We start from the raw sequence: 15823 nt of genomic DNA, 5'->3' as shown, positions 1-15823 counted from the left end.
GAAGAGACTGGTTATGATGTGAGCGTGGATTGGGGGTTGTGCCCTTGAGTCCTCAAGCGTAATATCCCCAATCCTTCTGTTCGGAGGGGGGACTGAACAGCCACTGTACAGTATGGTGTGCGCAGAATTTAACTAACACTGTGTCCTCTCAGAGGCACCTAAAGCGTATTGGCCTATTCCCTAGACACCTAGACTTCGAACCAATAAATTTTGTAAATTAGGAGCCCGTCTTGATGTCATTTGTGGGAATGTTTGAATATATTTACTCAAGGTAAAGTCAGCATGTAGAATGTGCCAATGCTTTTTCAAGATAGATCTGATTCCATTCCACTGTTTGCAGTATGTTGTAACAAATCTCACACTTTCTTGATTGGACTTTTTTTCTGTTTGACACAAAGTTTGTGACCTAGATATGGATTGTGATCTTTTCTTTCCCTCCCTTATTGATCTATTACTGTAGCCACGTTTTTTTAACCTCTTTGTTAACTCTTCAGCTCTTTTCCTGAAGGTGAAATTATCGGAGCAATTCCTCCTAACCCTTAAAAATTCACCAATAGGTATTGCTTTTTTCACATTACTTGCATGGTGACTGGAAAAGTGTAATGTGGAGTTACCGTATATACTCGAGTATAAGCCGAGTTTTTCAGCGTCCAAAATGTGCTGAAAAAGTCTACCTCGGCTTATACTCGGGTCAATGTGCAAAATCCCAATCAATGCGCTCCTGCAATGTCCTCCTGGGACCCGCACGGCAGGCGTGTTTGTTCTATAAATGGGCATGCGCCGATACTTGACCTTTCCCTTGAGTTTCCAAAGTAAGGGTGCCGATGTGTAATTGCCCGCAGCTAGGGCTGGATTAAACAGTAAAACCGGCTTCAGAGGCGCATCTCTTTCTCTTTCTCACTCACACATTCTCCATGTAGCAGCGGCATACAGCTTCCCATGCGCGCTCCTCCCAGCTCCGCCCACACAGCGCACCAATTGTTAGTCTCGCCTTAGATCGCCAGATTATTGCCTCAAGGTGTCTGTTTTCCGGCTCACCGTAGGGCCTGCTGCCTGCTAAATTATACGGTGCTTGGTTAGGGGACTTAATCCGGTGTTACAGAGGGGACCATCGGACAGGATTTCACAGGGTAATTGCTCCCGTCCCTGCCCCCATCTCTTCGCCATTACTGGAACCTGCTGGGGAAACTACACAGAGTACAGCAGTATGAGGACAGCAGTATGAGGAGCAGTTGTATCGCAATAGAGGAGCAGTTGTATCGCAATATTGGAGCCCATGTGAGTAACTGCTACAGGCCTTACTGGGGGGGGAGGGGGCAGTAACCGCAGGGCAATAAGTGGCCTGTAATTAGCCCTACCTGTGGCCTTGCCGCATGGCTCAGCCAGATAACTATAAACTGCATTTCCCAGCAGCCTTTTCCAGTCTGAGTCACACAAGGATTCTGGGAGTTGTAGTTGCAATAGCTGCTGAGTTTCAGGTTTACATTGTCCTCCTAGTGACTTATACCCCTGTCTGGTCATTGTTCAACAGCAGTATGGAATGTCAAGTGCTTTTGTTTCAGCTAAGAATTTCTTTCTTTCTCTCTCTCTCTCGCATTGCATCTCGTGTGTATGTACAGACATCACAACACAGGGTGTACTGGAATGCACCCTAGGCTTATACTCGAGTCAATAAGGTTTTCCAGTTTTTGTAGGTAAAATTAGGTACCTCGGCTTATACGCGGGTCGGCTTATACACGAGTATATACGGTAGTAGCGGTTTCTTTCCTGAACATATCTGTTTGCAAGAGACCATTATCATCCTTGATAATGGTTATATCCAGAAAATCTATCTTGGTAAAATCGGCCACATATGTAAGTTTCAAATTGAGGTCATTATCATTTAGCTCCTCAACAAACTCATGTAGAGAATCAACTGTGCCTTCCCATATAATTAGCAGGTCGTCAATATAACGTATCCATTGGTTAATCTTGCATGTAATACTAATCAATACCCTAACTCACAGATCAACCCCCAATCCTTTTCTAGTTCCCCCCTAGAAACCGCTACTTTTTTAGGACAAGGAGACACAAGTGGATTAGAAGGGGGGGCAAGAAGATTAAGGAACAGAGAAAGATGGGGTTATCCCAGGCAGAATTCATGGGAGATAAACAGAGGGAGGGGTCACTGGAGACACAAAAAACAACAGAGGAATTAAATGTGATCAATTTAAGTTTTCACGTTCTGACAAATACACAGTTAGAAGTTCTAAAAAAAGGTTTATCCTTCTCACCAAGTTGCAATGTCGACAAATTCACCTTGTATAAAGATTTGTTTCTCTTTTGTAGAAAATTACTCCTAAAAAAATATTATTCCACACAGGATCCTGTAACAATGGGTGACCATAATCCTTTATCGAAGGTAACCAGATGGGATAATCCTTTTGATTTATTCACACCACAACAGATCATTAATGAAGAAGAAAAGATCTTTAACAATGCTCTACACGATTTATGTTCACTTTTGAATGAAGAAACAGTACCAGAAAGACAATTTAAGGTACAAAGTACTTTCACTCCTATGAGTCAAATTTGTCCAGCTGTCCAAGTTTTTGGGGAATTAGTGATGAAAGAATTCAATTCACTACCTGACACAATTAATGGGAACAATATGTCACAAGCTGAGAGAAGAGCAGTCAAAGAAATTCAACAATGGGATGATGTTCTTATCAAAGCGGCAGATAAGGGAGGCAACATAGTGATATGGCCTAAAACTATGTACATAGCAGAGGCCTTAAAACAATTGAATGATAACAGATGCTATGCCCAAGATCCCACTGATAGTTACAAGAAACTATATCATGATCTCATAAGGGATGCTAAGGAATCAGGTTTACTCTCTGTACAAGAGTTCAATGCATTATCTAATGACAATCCAAGGATACCGACATTTTATATGCTGCCAAAAGTCCATAAAAACAAAGAGAGACCCCCTGGCCGACCCATAGTCTCTGGTAATGGGAACTTATGTGAGATTGCAGGTCAATATATTGACACAAAATTGCGTCCTTTTGTCACTTCTCTTCCATCGTATGTTAAAGATACCAGAGACGTATTACGCAAACTAGAAAATATCAGGGTCAATAAAGATACTTTACTAGTAACTTGTGACGTTACCTCGCTATATACCTGCATCAGTCATAAGGCAGGTATAAGAGCAGTCAATACTATTCTCGAAGGTGAGAGCAATTATGACTTGGATTTCAGAATTTTCCTTATGGATCTATTACAATTTTGTTTGTCGCACAACTATTTTGTCTTTAATGAAAGATACTACCTACAAATACAAGGGACAGCGATGGGGGCTCCATTTGCGCCCACGTATGCCAATTTATTCTTAGGCTGGTGGGAACAGTTTTATGTCTTCTCTGAAGAACATGAAAAATGGACATGCAAGATTAACCAATGGATACGTTATATTGACGACCTGCTAATTATATGGGAAGGCACAGATGATTCTCTACATGAGTTTGTTGAGGAGCTAAATGATAATGACCTCAATTTGAAACTTACATATGTGGCCGATTTTACCAAGATAGATTTTCTGGATATAACCATTATCAAGGATGATAATGGTCTCTTGCAAACAGATATGTTCAGGAAAGAAACCGCTACTAACTCCACATTACACTTTTCCAGTCACCATGCAAGTAATGTGAAAAAAGCAATACCTATTGGTGAATTTTTAAGGGTTAGGAGGAATTGCTCCGATAATTTCACCTTCAGGAAAAGAGCTGAAGAGTTAACAAAGAGGTTAAAAAAACGTGGCTACAGTAATAGATCAATAAGGGAGGGAAAGAAAAGATCACAATCCATATCTAGGTCACAAACTTTGTGTCAAACAGAAAAAAAGTCCAATCAAGAAAGTGTGAGATTTGTTACAACATACTGCAAACAGTGGAATGGAATCAGATCTATCTTGAAAAAGCATTGGCACATTCTACATGCTGACTTTACCTTGAGTAAATATATTCAAACATTCCCACAAATGACATCAAGACGGGCTCCTAATTTACAAAATGTATTGGTTCGAAGTCTAGGTGTCTAGGGAATAGGCCAATACGCTTTAGGTGCCTCTGAGAGGACACAGTGTTAGTTAAATTCTGCGCACACCATACTGTACAGTAGCTGTTCAGTCCCCCCTCCGAACAGAAGGATTGGGGATATTACGCTTGAGGACTCAAGGGCACAACCCCCAATCCACGCTCACATCATAACCAGTCTCTTCGGAGATCACTGCTTCAGTGCTAACTTATCCTTAATGTACTCCCTGACTACTATTCAGCCAGTATAGGGAAACGGGTGATGTAAGATCGATATGGGAACAGTCTAAGGAAACAATTACACTGTTACCCCTGCTTATACAAATTCCAGATCGGATTTCCACCCTTCTCTTTTAATTGTTTTTAGTGGTTGTAATAATTAATTCCCTTTCAATCAATGAATTTTAGTATATGAAATAAAAGTTACTTTTTATGATGTCTCTTTAATTAGTCCAAGCCGCAGGCTCAAGTACATTCCCATGTTCACAACTCAGCACTATGCACTTTAAAGATTTGAGTCACCATGAATTGTTAAGAATTGCACTTTAATTAATTTTGCTTTAATAATCACAGAAGAGATGATTGGATTGATCACAATAAGAACACAACAACTTATTTAAGTTCCATAGTTGATCGCTTGAAGCAGGAAGACACATTGTTTAACACAGGTTAATTTAAGATTCTGCGACGCTATATACTCTGCTTTTTGTCTCTCCTTTTGAGCATCGAACTAGATCTAAGAACAGCACTCAATAGTAAAAACCCATGTCTCACTGAGACACATTCAGTTACATTGAGAAGGAAACACAGCAGCCTGCCAGAAAGTATTTCTCTCCTAAAGTGCAGGCACAAGTCATATGACTGGGGGCAGCTGGGAAATTGACGAAATGTCTAGCCCCATGTCAGATTTCAAAATTGAATATAAAAAAAATCTGTTTGCTCTTTTGAGAAATGGATTTCAGTGCAGAATTCTGCTGCAGTAACACTATTATCTGATGTGTTTTGAAAAAAACATGTTTTCCGATGACAGGATCCCTTTAAGTATATACTTTTATACAGTGATATTCTATGCATTCTAACTCAAAGTTGCCTTATTTCTATTCTCCGAATTACAAATGTTTTGGGTGCTGCAAAACCCGAATTGCTACCAGAACTTCAGAAACTTGTTTCTAGATTAACTGCTGGATCCTAAGGCAAAGGAATAAAGAAAGTCATCAGTACATTCAAGTGATACGTGCACATGTCATTGAACATTTATATGGAAGCCTCCCACTTACACAAATATATCATCTCTCTCCATAATGTGGCTCAGCATCTCATCCATTTGAAAAATTTTGTGAAAGCGATGGTTATAGACATCAGTAACCACCATCTAGGAGAAAAAAAAAACACTACATCATTGGTTGAGGGAGCACAAAACAGAAGAATTCATATGAAGATTTTTTTTTACATCTCTATTATGAGAAGTACCTAGTAACCATTCACACAGCAAATAACTAACACTAATGGTGCAGTGAAAATCTACTTTTGGTTGCACAACCAAACTGAAAACATTTTTTCACAGCTTCAGTGCCATGGACAAAAAGGTGTTCTTCCTCATCAGATATACACCTATTTTGGAGGTGAAAATAGGGTATATAAGGGGGAATGTAAAAGGGATGCACTGAATTAACTATTTGATATTCGGCTGGATTCCCCGAATCCTTCGCGAAAGATTCGGCCGAATACCGAAAATAATCCAAATCCTAATTTGCATATGCAAATTAGAGGTGGGAAAGGAAAAAGTGGAAAAATAATGTTTTACTTACTTATTTTGAGGCAAAGTCACATGATTTCCCTTCCCACACCTAATTTACATATGCAAATAATGATTCGAATTCGGTTCAGCCACATACAAGGATTCGCCCCAAATCCTGCTGAAAAAGGCAGAATCCTGAACCGAATACTGGATTGGGTGCATCCCTAGAATGTAATGTCTCCAATGCAAAAATCTTTGCAATGCAAATAAATGTTGGCAAAGTCACATGACAGCAGAAGTTTGTGCAGTGTATGTAATAAAACTTCTTAATGAAAAAGTTGTTACATTTGCTCCAAAAGTTTACGCCACCTTACGCCAGTTTGCAATGCGCTATTAAGATTTGCAATGCAGTAAAAAGTCTAATGAAGAATAGACATTGTGACATGCACATTTTTATTCTTATTTGTGCATAAATTTGTTCTCTTTGTGAATCGTGAATTACATTTCCCCCCCATAGGGGCAAATTCACTAAGCGCCGAAGCGCCTAACGCTAGCGTGAATTCGCTAGCGTTGGGCATTTTCGTTACTTCGCCGATTCACTAACGGACGCTGGCATAACTTCGCACCCTTTGAATTTGGCGCCGTATGCAAATTAACAATCGCTAGCGTAACTTTGCTTTGCAAATCAACGATAGCGCAACTTCGCAACCTTACGCTACCTCTGAGCGCAACTACGAATCTTATTGAATGTCCCAACATAGTGTCTTGGAGACCAGATAAAGTCTGGGGAACTGTTAGTGAACAGTTATTTTCTGTTTGTATGAAAGGCTAAGATTTCCTAGCTGTCCACCTTAAAGGGATACTGTCATGGAAAAAAAAAATTCAAAATGAATCAGTTAATAGTGCTGCTCCAGCAGAATTCTGCACTTTAATCCATTTCTCAAAAGAGCAAACAGATTTTTTTATATTCAATTTTGAAATTTGACATGGAGCTAGACATATTGTCAATTTCCCAGCTGCCCCAAGTCATGTGTCTTGTGCTCTGATAAGCTTCAATCACTGTTTACTGCTGTACTGCAAGTAAGAGTGATATCACCCCCTTCCCTCCTTCAACCCCAGCAGCCAAACAAAAGAACAATGGGAAGGTAACCAGATTGCAGCTCCCTAACACAAGATAACAGCTGCCTGGTAGATCTAAGAACAACACTCAATAGTAAAAACCCATGTCCCACTGAGACACATTCAGTTACATTGAGAAGGAAAAACAGCAGCTTGCCAGAAAGCATTTCTCTCCTAAAGTGCAGGCACAAGTCACATGACTGGGGGCAGCTGGGAAATTGACAAAATGTCTAGCCCCATGTCAGATTTTAAAATTGAATATAAAAAAATCTGTTTGCTCTTTTGAGAAATGGATTTCAGTTCAGAATTCTGCTGGAGCAGCACTATTAACTGATTCATTTTGAAAAAAATTTTTTTCCCCATGATAGTATCCCTTTAAAGTTAACTTTCAGTATGTCATAAGATGACCTTATTCCAATTTACTTTTCAACTGGTCTTTATTTTTCAGTGTTTAAATGATATGCCTCTTCTGCGTCTTTTCAGCTTTCAAATGGGAATGATTGACCCCCAGCAGTGAAAAATCTATTGCTCTTTGAGGCTACAAATGTACTGATTTTATTACACAAACTATCACCTGGACCCTAGCAGATAGCTGCTGATTTTTCCAAACAGGAGAGATGTTGAACTAAAAATGTAATAATGTCAAATATGCTTCCTTAGGACCCCATTATCAACTGAAACACCAGACACATTCTTACTCAAATGGACTTCTGTACTCCCACATACTGAGGCCTCTCAAATACTTCAATATCACACAAAAGCAATGCAAGCTATCTCGGTTAGCAAATATCAAGAAATGGCCCTGCAGATATTGCATGGCTCTTACCTTACTCCACTTAGACGGCATCATATAGGTACTTTAAACTCGGATAACTGTTTGAGATGTCATCAACCCCAGGCTGATCTTATGCATTGTCTTTGGCTATGTCCCAATATTCAACAATTATGGGGGGAAGTTCAGATATACTGGAAATCTCTTACTCAGCTAACAAATAATTTTACGCCAACCTGGGCGATTTTTGGGGTACCCCCCCACAACTGAAACTTTCACGATCTGAAAGGCAGCTGGCAGAAAGGCTAATGGCTGCAACTCGGAAAACTATTCTACACCATTGGCTTTCCCCGTCGACACCCCCAATATCTCTGGTTAAACAAAAACTTCATTACATCTTCCACATGGACTGGCTAGAATCCACTACGAACAAAGAACAACACACTGACAAATTCTTTTCGGTATGGATGAGTTACATTCAATCACTCCCTACTCAAACCAAACACTTGACGATATATGCATTTAGATATACTACATGGTATGACACGGAACTATTACTTAATAATGCTATTGTTCGTGAAACCGACCAATATATCCAAACTGCCTTACGATCACAGAACCAACGTTCACGAACACCCCCCAGGAGTCACCGCACTAACCAGATGATAAGGACAAGCTATCACTAGTTGTTTGCTTTAAGTCAAGTGTGTGGGACATAATGTTGTATCATAACATGTTTACCTTTCCTCACAATTACCCGTTATAGGGTAATCTATCTTCCAAATGTTGTGTGTGTGTATTCCTATTATGCTGCCACTGGACCCTGTCCACTAATCTCTTTTATATTTCCAAATTCCTTTGTATTTTATTTTCTTTGTTTGTTATAAAAAATTTCAATAAAAACATTTAAAAAAAAATAAATAAATAATGTCAAATAAAAGAAAAACAATGGCAAATTATCATTCCCATGCAAAGCAGAACGCGGACCCATTTTTGGTTCCAAACCCATATGTTAAACCTAGGCTTTGTATGTTTCTTCCCTCCTAATGATAAAGCTTATTAAAGGCGAGCCAAACCCTTAGTTATAAAAACCCCTACCCTACATAGACCACCCTCCCTGCTACCCCCAGCCCGGTGCAGATTCCGTGCAGCGGAGTTCACAGACGCCATCTTCTTCTCTTTGGTAATCTTCGGCTCTTCTTCTGGTGCTTCGCCAATTTCCAACCCTTTCGGCACATGTGCAGTTGCCGCAAACCGGAAGATTGCTCCAACTGCGCATGTGCCGATATGCTGCGCTCTTCCCAAAGAGAAGAAGATGGCGCCCAAGAATCTGCATCGATGGGTAAGTAAAGAAGTAGAGGCATTTACTGGTGGTAACACCTAGGCTGGGGGCGGGGGGGTCTATGTAAGGTAGGAGTTTTTATAATTAAGGGTTTGGATCTCCTTTAATGTTGCACCTTCATGTGTGCATAACCTGTGCTTCCTGAACCCAGAAAGGGACAAGATTATATAACAACATTACAAAACAAAAGCAAATGAAAGTGCAACCATTTTCGGTTTACATCTAGACTGCACAGGTAATCAGGATTTTGTATAATGCAGACACTGCAGGTAATGGACATGTGCAGAAGTTAGCAAATGACATTCAGTCATTTCAGGAAAAGGCTAAATGAAGCTTACATTTTCCTCTGGCACTTCTGATAGCTTAGAAAGGGCTGAACACAGGTCTGAAACAACTCCCATCTTCGGCACAGTCAACCGATACTGCATCATCACAGTAGAGAGGAAAAAAAAGGAATAAAAGTTTGCATTAATGTAAAGTAAAAAATAAAACAAAACACAAGTAGTTAAATAAAGCACGACCTACGTTTATTAGTATCAAATGCATGTACTGAGGATTTTTGTTGTACAGTAGAAGATGCAGTTGTGTGCTGATAAACTATAACATCTAGGAGGTCCTGTGTATAAGAATAACTGGCTCAGAATCCATCAGAAAAATTGACAAGTTTAATGTGTTGAGATAAAACTATCTGGAGGTAGTTTCTTGCATTTGAGATTGATTATAATAGACTATTTGTGGACATTTAAAGTGGACCTGTCACCTACACATAAAAAACTGCATAATGAAAGTCCTTTCCAAATTAAATATGGAACCCCAAAAATGTTTTTCATTAAAACATCCATACCTCTTATAAAGGTGTTTAAATATCTAAACTGTCAATCAAATATTACCTGCCCCGCCTCTATGCCCATGGCATAGAGGAGGGGCAGTCAATTACTTTCACTTTCCATTCAACACTTCCTAGATGTCACTGCTCTCCTCACATTCCCCCTTCCCTCCTCAGGCTCTATAATTGTGTAGGGCACTGCACATGGACATTAGGTCCCTCATTCTGGTTCATACACAAGATTTTGGGGTGATACACAATTTCCCTTAATAACCGAGCTGCCTGTTTGCTGTGATTGTATAATTCCAAAACAGAAGGAAACAAATTTTAAATAATAAATACAGTGTAAGTAAAGTTTATTTTGCTCAACTAACATGATAGAAAAGAATTTGAAATGATTTCTTAGGGTGACAGGTCCCCTTTAATGGACTTTTGTGCAAAGCCTTCACTCTAGATCTACGTATGGCCTGTTAAAGTGTTGACTATAGTAAGAGAGTATCCAGAGATTATAATACCAAACACAACACTTCATCTGGTGGGTGGGGTTGTTCTTAATTCACTTTCTGTCGGTTTCCTTAAATGTTTCATCGTTCACTAATTGTATTACACTTGGCAAAGAGCGTGGTGCTCGAAACATATAAATAACACTAGCAGCTAGTTCTGCTTTGGTATAGTTTTTCCTTGCCTTTTTTCCATCAGAACTACCTTCTCCTTAAGTGTCAACAACAGAGCATACATCAGATCTAGTGGGCTGGCAATAGTTGCTGTAACTGGCTACACAAAGGCCACAAAACAGGTAGATTAGTTCTGCATATGCCAGTTTTAAAAAGCAAAATATTTCAAATTGTTCCAGACCAATAAAATCATCGCAATAAATCACAGAACTTTTGCAAAGTTGAGAGAGAGCAGAGCTAGAGTTAAAGGGGAACTGTGACTGACCTAAATATAAACTCAACATAAACTTGGGGGCACATTTACTTAGTTTGAGTAAAGGATTCGAAGTAAAAAAAACGTTGAATTTTGAAGTATTTTTTTGGGTACTTCGACCATCGAATAGGCTACTATGACCTTCGACTACGACTCAAACTAAAAATCGTTCGACTATTCAACCATTCGATAGTCTAAGTGCTGTCTCTTTAAAAAAAACTTCGACTACATACTTCGGTAGTTTAAACCTACCGAGGTACAATGTTAGCCTATGGGAACCTTCCCAATTCCTTTTCTAAGGTTTTTTTGATCTAAGGTAAAGCCTTCGATCGCTTAAATTCCTCGAATCGTTCGATTTCCATCGGTCGTTCGATTTGCGGTAAATCCTTCAAATTCGATATTCGTAGGATTTTACTTCGAGGGTCGAATTCGAGGATTTATTAACCCTCGACATTCGACCCTTAGTGCCCCTAACTGTAGTGGATACTTAATACTTTCTCAACATATAGCTTTGATTTTTCTTTATAGTTTTTATATTTTTTTTTAAAGCTGTCTTTTTTTTCTCTATGTCATATTTGCTGCTTAATCCTCTGGAGCAACAAAATGCTAGTGGACTGGCAATTTGATATAAGACCTGTAGTATTTTATCTACAAAAATAATGTGACTTTTTCTCTTGCCATATTGGTACACTTGCTGTGATAAATCATTGCAGATATACATTCCTTGAACATCATAACTTATGTTATAAGAATTTAGCTGTGTCCAACCATTGTCCATTTGGAATGGTGATAGCACTAGTTACAATGGTACATCATTTGTGGGGGAAAAAAAGGAAATAAATACCTGTTTTGATTTGCAATGAGGGTCAGAACGAACAAGAAACACCTCCATCGTGCGATCTTTCTTCATGGGCAAAGGAAGGGTGAGATAACAAAATGGGTCGAAAGTCACAGAGACTTTGTGACATTCTGGGCACACCAGGGTAGACTTGAAAAGGCCATGGAAAATATCTACAATGATGGAGTAGTTCCGCCGCAGATGATTATCCCAAGCTTCAGTTGCCACAATCTAGATAAAGTATGGATCTAGTCACATACACCACCAGGTTGAGCATAAATATAAATTAGCAATATACTGTACAATCATGTATGCAGATTATGCGTTCTCCTATTCACTGTGAAGTACACAAAAGAGCTGAGAAACTAGAAGAGTTTAGGCATAGCAGAAAATGCATAATAAATGAGGTAAGAACTGGCCAACAAGGCAGAATATGAATCTAAGGCAATTTTACAGTCCCCTTAATTATCTTTGTATTAAAGATTTTTTTTATTAATATGTGGTTTCCAATTTGAAGGTATAACAGAAAAGCCACTACATAGATGAAGTTGGCAAGAACTGAATTATCTGCAAGGTCTTGCTTTTGTCAAGATTGGTCAGGAACTTCAAAGAAAAAAGTTTAAATATTCCTTGCAGGATTTTGCTACAGTTTGGGAAATACTGCTACACGAAGATTACTCAAAGAACATCACGGTAGTGTATTCTTACGGAATCGGGCCGCCCATTAGCATCTTTCAGCTCTAGATATGGCTTCTTTTTGACTCTGTTTAAATCCTCATGGAGACCATCCAGGAGAAATGCTAGGAGTTCTTGAGAGTCCTGCTGTTGGTACCCAGAGAACTGTGGAGCGAATCGACCAACCTGTGTCTGAAATGATTAAAGAATTGCAAATATTGTTTAATCACATAACCAAATCACTTATCAAGAAAGCACAGTAACGAGTGTGCTGATTGTTCAGAGGCAATGTAATATAAGTAGCTGGAAAATTAAACTAAAGGCCAGCTAAAAATTTGCTCGGAGAAGAAGTTATTCTAAAAGGTCAACAGCCTCAATGGAGCGAAAAACAAAAACTCACGCTAGTTTTTAAGTGCACTCCAAACAGAGCCTTCCTACTGCTGCTACATATTAAAAAAGTGTAGGGTCTGGGTTCATGGTCTGAACCCATATCAAGTCTTTATATATATATATATATATATTTTTTTTTTTATCTAGGATTGCCTGTAAAAATTAAAACAAATTCAGTAAGCAAATTGTTACAATAAAACAGCAAGCTTACCTTGAACATACGAGGGGCCATATAAGAATGTTCACCGGACCAAATTTGCCGAATCAGCTCTGCATAGGCCACCGCAATCTCCCCTTTCATGCCCAGTGGATTTTCTCTGTTAATTTCCTTCTTATACTCATCCATGAGAAAGTACCTTGTTAAGGGCGGGGTGTTACTCAGACACTACCAAAGGAAATACAATTTGTTCAATGAGACACCAGCAGATATCAACATGCACCTTTGAGGCTGCAACACAGTTGAGATCTGTATACGGAAGCAGCCAATTATACGTTCTCCTACATGAGGGACTGTTCCTTATAAAAATATTAATTCAACAGAAAACCAGACCCAACTAAAGTGAATTTTTTTTAAAGGGAAATGCTTTGCTTTGTACTCTATGTAAAACAACACTAAAGTTAAATCAGTGGTGGAAAAGAATATACACATATGTGTATATACCCCATTTGTTTTCAGTAAACAATGCAGACTAGCTACAACTATACCTTTGAGCAGGGTTGCTTTTAAAAAAACATTAAAATTTCAATTGTCAATTAAATAAATGCTGCCCTGACTGTTCCGATTGGTTAAAATAGTTTAAGATTAATTTTAAGTGCTGTGTTTACTTTGGGGTATTTGAATCCTTATTGGTGGGTAAACAATCCTGTTGGGTTTATTTAATGTTTAAATGATTGTTGGCAGATTTTAGGTATGGAGAGCCAAATTATAGAAAAAAACCTCAATCCTCTTGAGAATTTTGTATAATAGGCCTGTACCTATATTTATTTTACATACAGAATGCATAGATACTGTTTGTAAAAAAAAATAAATAAAAAAATACAATCAATGATAAACTATCCCAAAAATAATCAAAAAAACGTGATTCGGTGGCCTAGATGCCAGGAAAGTAAATGATGGGCCTAAGTCTCATGTTTTTTTGTCGATGCTAAAAGCACAAACATTAAATGCAAAATACTTGATGCCTATGGGAGACTTTTACCAAGTCTTGCTTTTTATCGTACCTGAGCAGGGCTACATATTTTGTAACTCTGTATCTGTTCTAAATGATACATTAGTCAATTTCTTATCTTTGGCCCTGATGAGCTGAGAATCCCCGAGTTTTATTGATGCCATTTGTTCAAAATTGATACTATTGTTGCTAAAATCCCACACAAGCTGCTGAGAAATGTATCAACATACATAGCAAACTGTAACAGTTCAGAAACTGCTGGGATGCCAGACAAACAACAGAGACAGAAACATTAATCTTTTAAATTGAAAAAAAGTCTGGTGAACAATTTGAAATCAAATGAAAAAAGTATTTGGAAGGTGAACATCCCCTTCAAAGGAGATTAAAAAAAAAACATTAAAAATATAACATTCCTCTGTAAAATGCTAACAAAATTGCTTCTGTACCTGGAGGGCAGAGTTCATAAAGCAAGTGTTCCCCAGATTGCTAAGGCCACAAAGACCTGGCTGTGATGATGGCTCCCTGTAACTATATGAACTGTAAGATGGAGTGTATCCTCTGCAAAGGAAAAACAAGAGAGTTGAAAAGAATATGGCCAGTATTTGCAATTGAAACTAGTTTATGCACGTTTTGTAAACAAATACGCTCTTAGGGTAAGGGCACACGCTAAGATTCAGGGATATTTAGTCACCCGGCGATAAATTGCTTCTTCTTCGGGCAACTAATCTCCCCGAAAAGCCTTCCTGCCGGCTAGAATCTAAATTGCCGGCAGGGTGGCACTCGGAGCGGTTCGTTTTCCGAAGACATCAGGAGTTTCCTCATGAGGCAACTTCGGAAAATAAATTGTTCAGAGTGTGCCATCCTGTCAGCGATTTAGATTCTAGCCGGCGGGAAGGCTTTTCGGGGAGATTAGATGCCAGAAGCAGAAATTTATCATCGGGCGACTAAATTTCGCCGAATCTTAGCCTGTGCCCTTACCCTTATAATCGACTACCACATTACACATTTTTTAGATACTTAGATCAACTTTGTAACGTTGCATAAATATTTTAGATTTCATTTGTCAGTACAACAAAATAAAAATATTGAGGATTACTACCATGTGTGTCACCAAGGATTAATTAGGGTGGAAAAGTTCAAAAACAAGTTCAAAAACACAGGTTTGTAACTTGCATGGAGGAGGATGGAAATAAGTGGAGGTAAAGAAAGTAATGAAGATACATTATAAGAAGTTGCCAAATGAGTGGTTCCTTCACCAAAATGCTCACTTTGAGGTGGGTAATTTTGGGCTGATCTGTTCATTTGGCTCTCAGTGCAACAATCAGATCATAACTGCTGCTATGCAGGAAGTAAGATTGAGGACCAAATCAATGTGGGAAAACCAAACCTGTCTGATCCACATCTGGCAGATTATGGGTCAGGTAAGCATGTCAGTGGGCTCTATACATGGGCGGATAAGATGCCAAATTGGTCTGAAGGTGCCAAATCTGCCAGTGTATATATCGACAGCCTTACAACTTTAGTAGCTTTCTTTCTCCTTTAATGCGTGTATAGACTACATGCTATCACCTGCTAAGTTGCCTGTTAAGGTGGCCATACACGTGCAGATTTAAGCAGCCGATTCAGGACCTTCAGATTAATTCGGCATTTTATCTGCCTGTGCGTAGGCCCTCAGACTGCATCCACCAGGGGCGTAACTATAGAGGAAGCAGACCCTGCGGCTGCAGGGGGGCCCAGGAGGTATAGGGGCCCCACGAGGCCCTAATTCATATACAATTTCAATAAATATTGGAGAAACAAGTCAACCAACATTTTGGGGGCCTGAAAAATAATTTGCTGTGGGGCCCAGTAATATCTAGTTACGCCACTGGCATCCACTATCAATATCTGCCCAAAAATCGTCCAGATCTCGATCGGGCAGGCTTGATTTTTCTATTGGATCAAG

The 15823-nt window shown here is 39.1% G+C and overlaps 1 protein-coding gene across 4 annotated transcripts in view; it reads right to left on the bottom strand.

Moving 5' to 3' along the window:
- Positions 1–15823, bottom strand: part of usp4.S (ubiquitin specific peptidase 4 S homeolog) — a 38788-nt gene that overhangs the window by 10260 nt on the left and 12705 nt on the right. For 2 of the 4 annotated variants that reach the window (XM_018261291.2, XM_018261292.2), the window contains exons 8-13: positions 14325–14436; positions 12921–13094; positions 12353–12511; positions 11651–11875; positions 9392–9475; positions 5360–5454 (exon numbers count right to left, since the gene is read on the bottom strand). In XM_018261291.2, the coding sequence (XP_018116780.1) occupies positions 5360–5454; positions 9392–9475; positions 11651–11875; positions 12353–12511; positions 12921–13094; positions 14325–14436 (849 nt within the window). Of the gene's footprint in view, positions 1–5066; positions 5271–5359; positions 5455–9391; positions 9476–11650; positions 11876–12352; positions 12512–12920; positions 13095–14324; positions 14437–15823 lie in introns of those variants that run through there. The other 2 variants (XM_018261293.2, XR_005961010.1) reach the window with 2 other exon arrangements.

The sequence above is a fragment of the Xenopus laevis genome, chromosome 4S (assembly GCF_017654675.1).
Source record: "Xenopus laevis strain J_2021 chromosome 4S, Xenopus_laevis_v10.1, whole genome shotgun sequence".
NCBI classification, from domain to species: domain Eukaryota; kingdom Metazoa; phylum Chordata; class Amphibia; order Anura; family Pipidae; genus Xenopus; species Xenopus laevis.
This window is presented reverse-complemented; position numbering and strand designations above follow the sequence as displayed.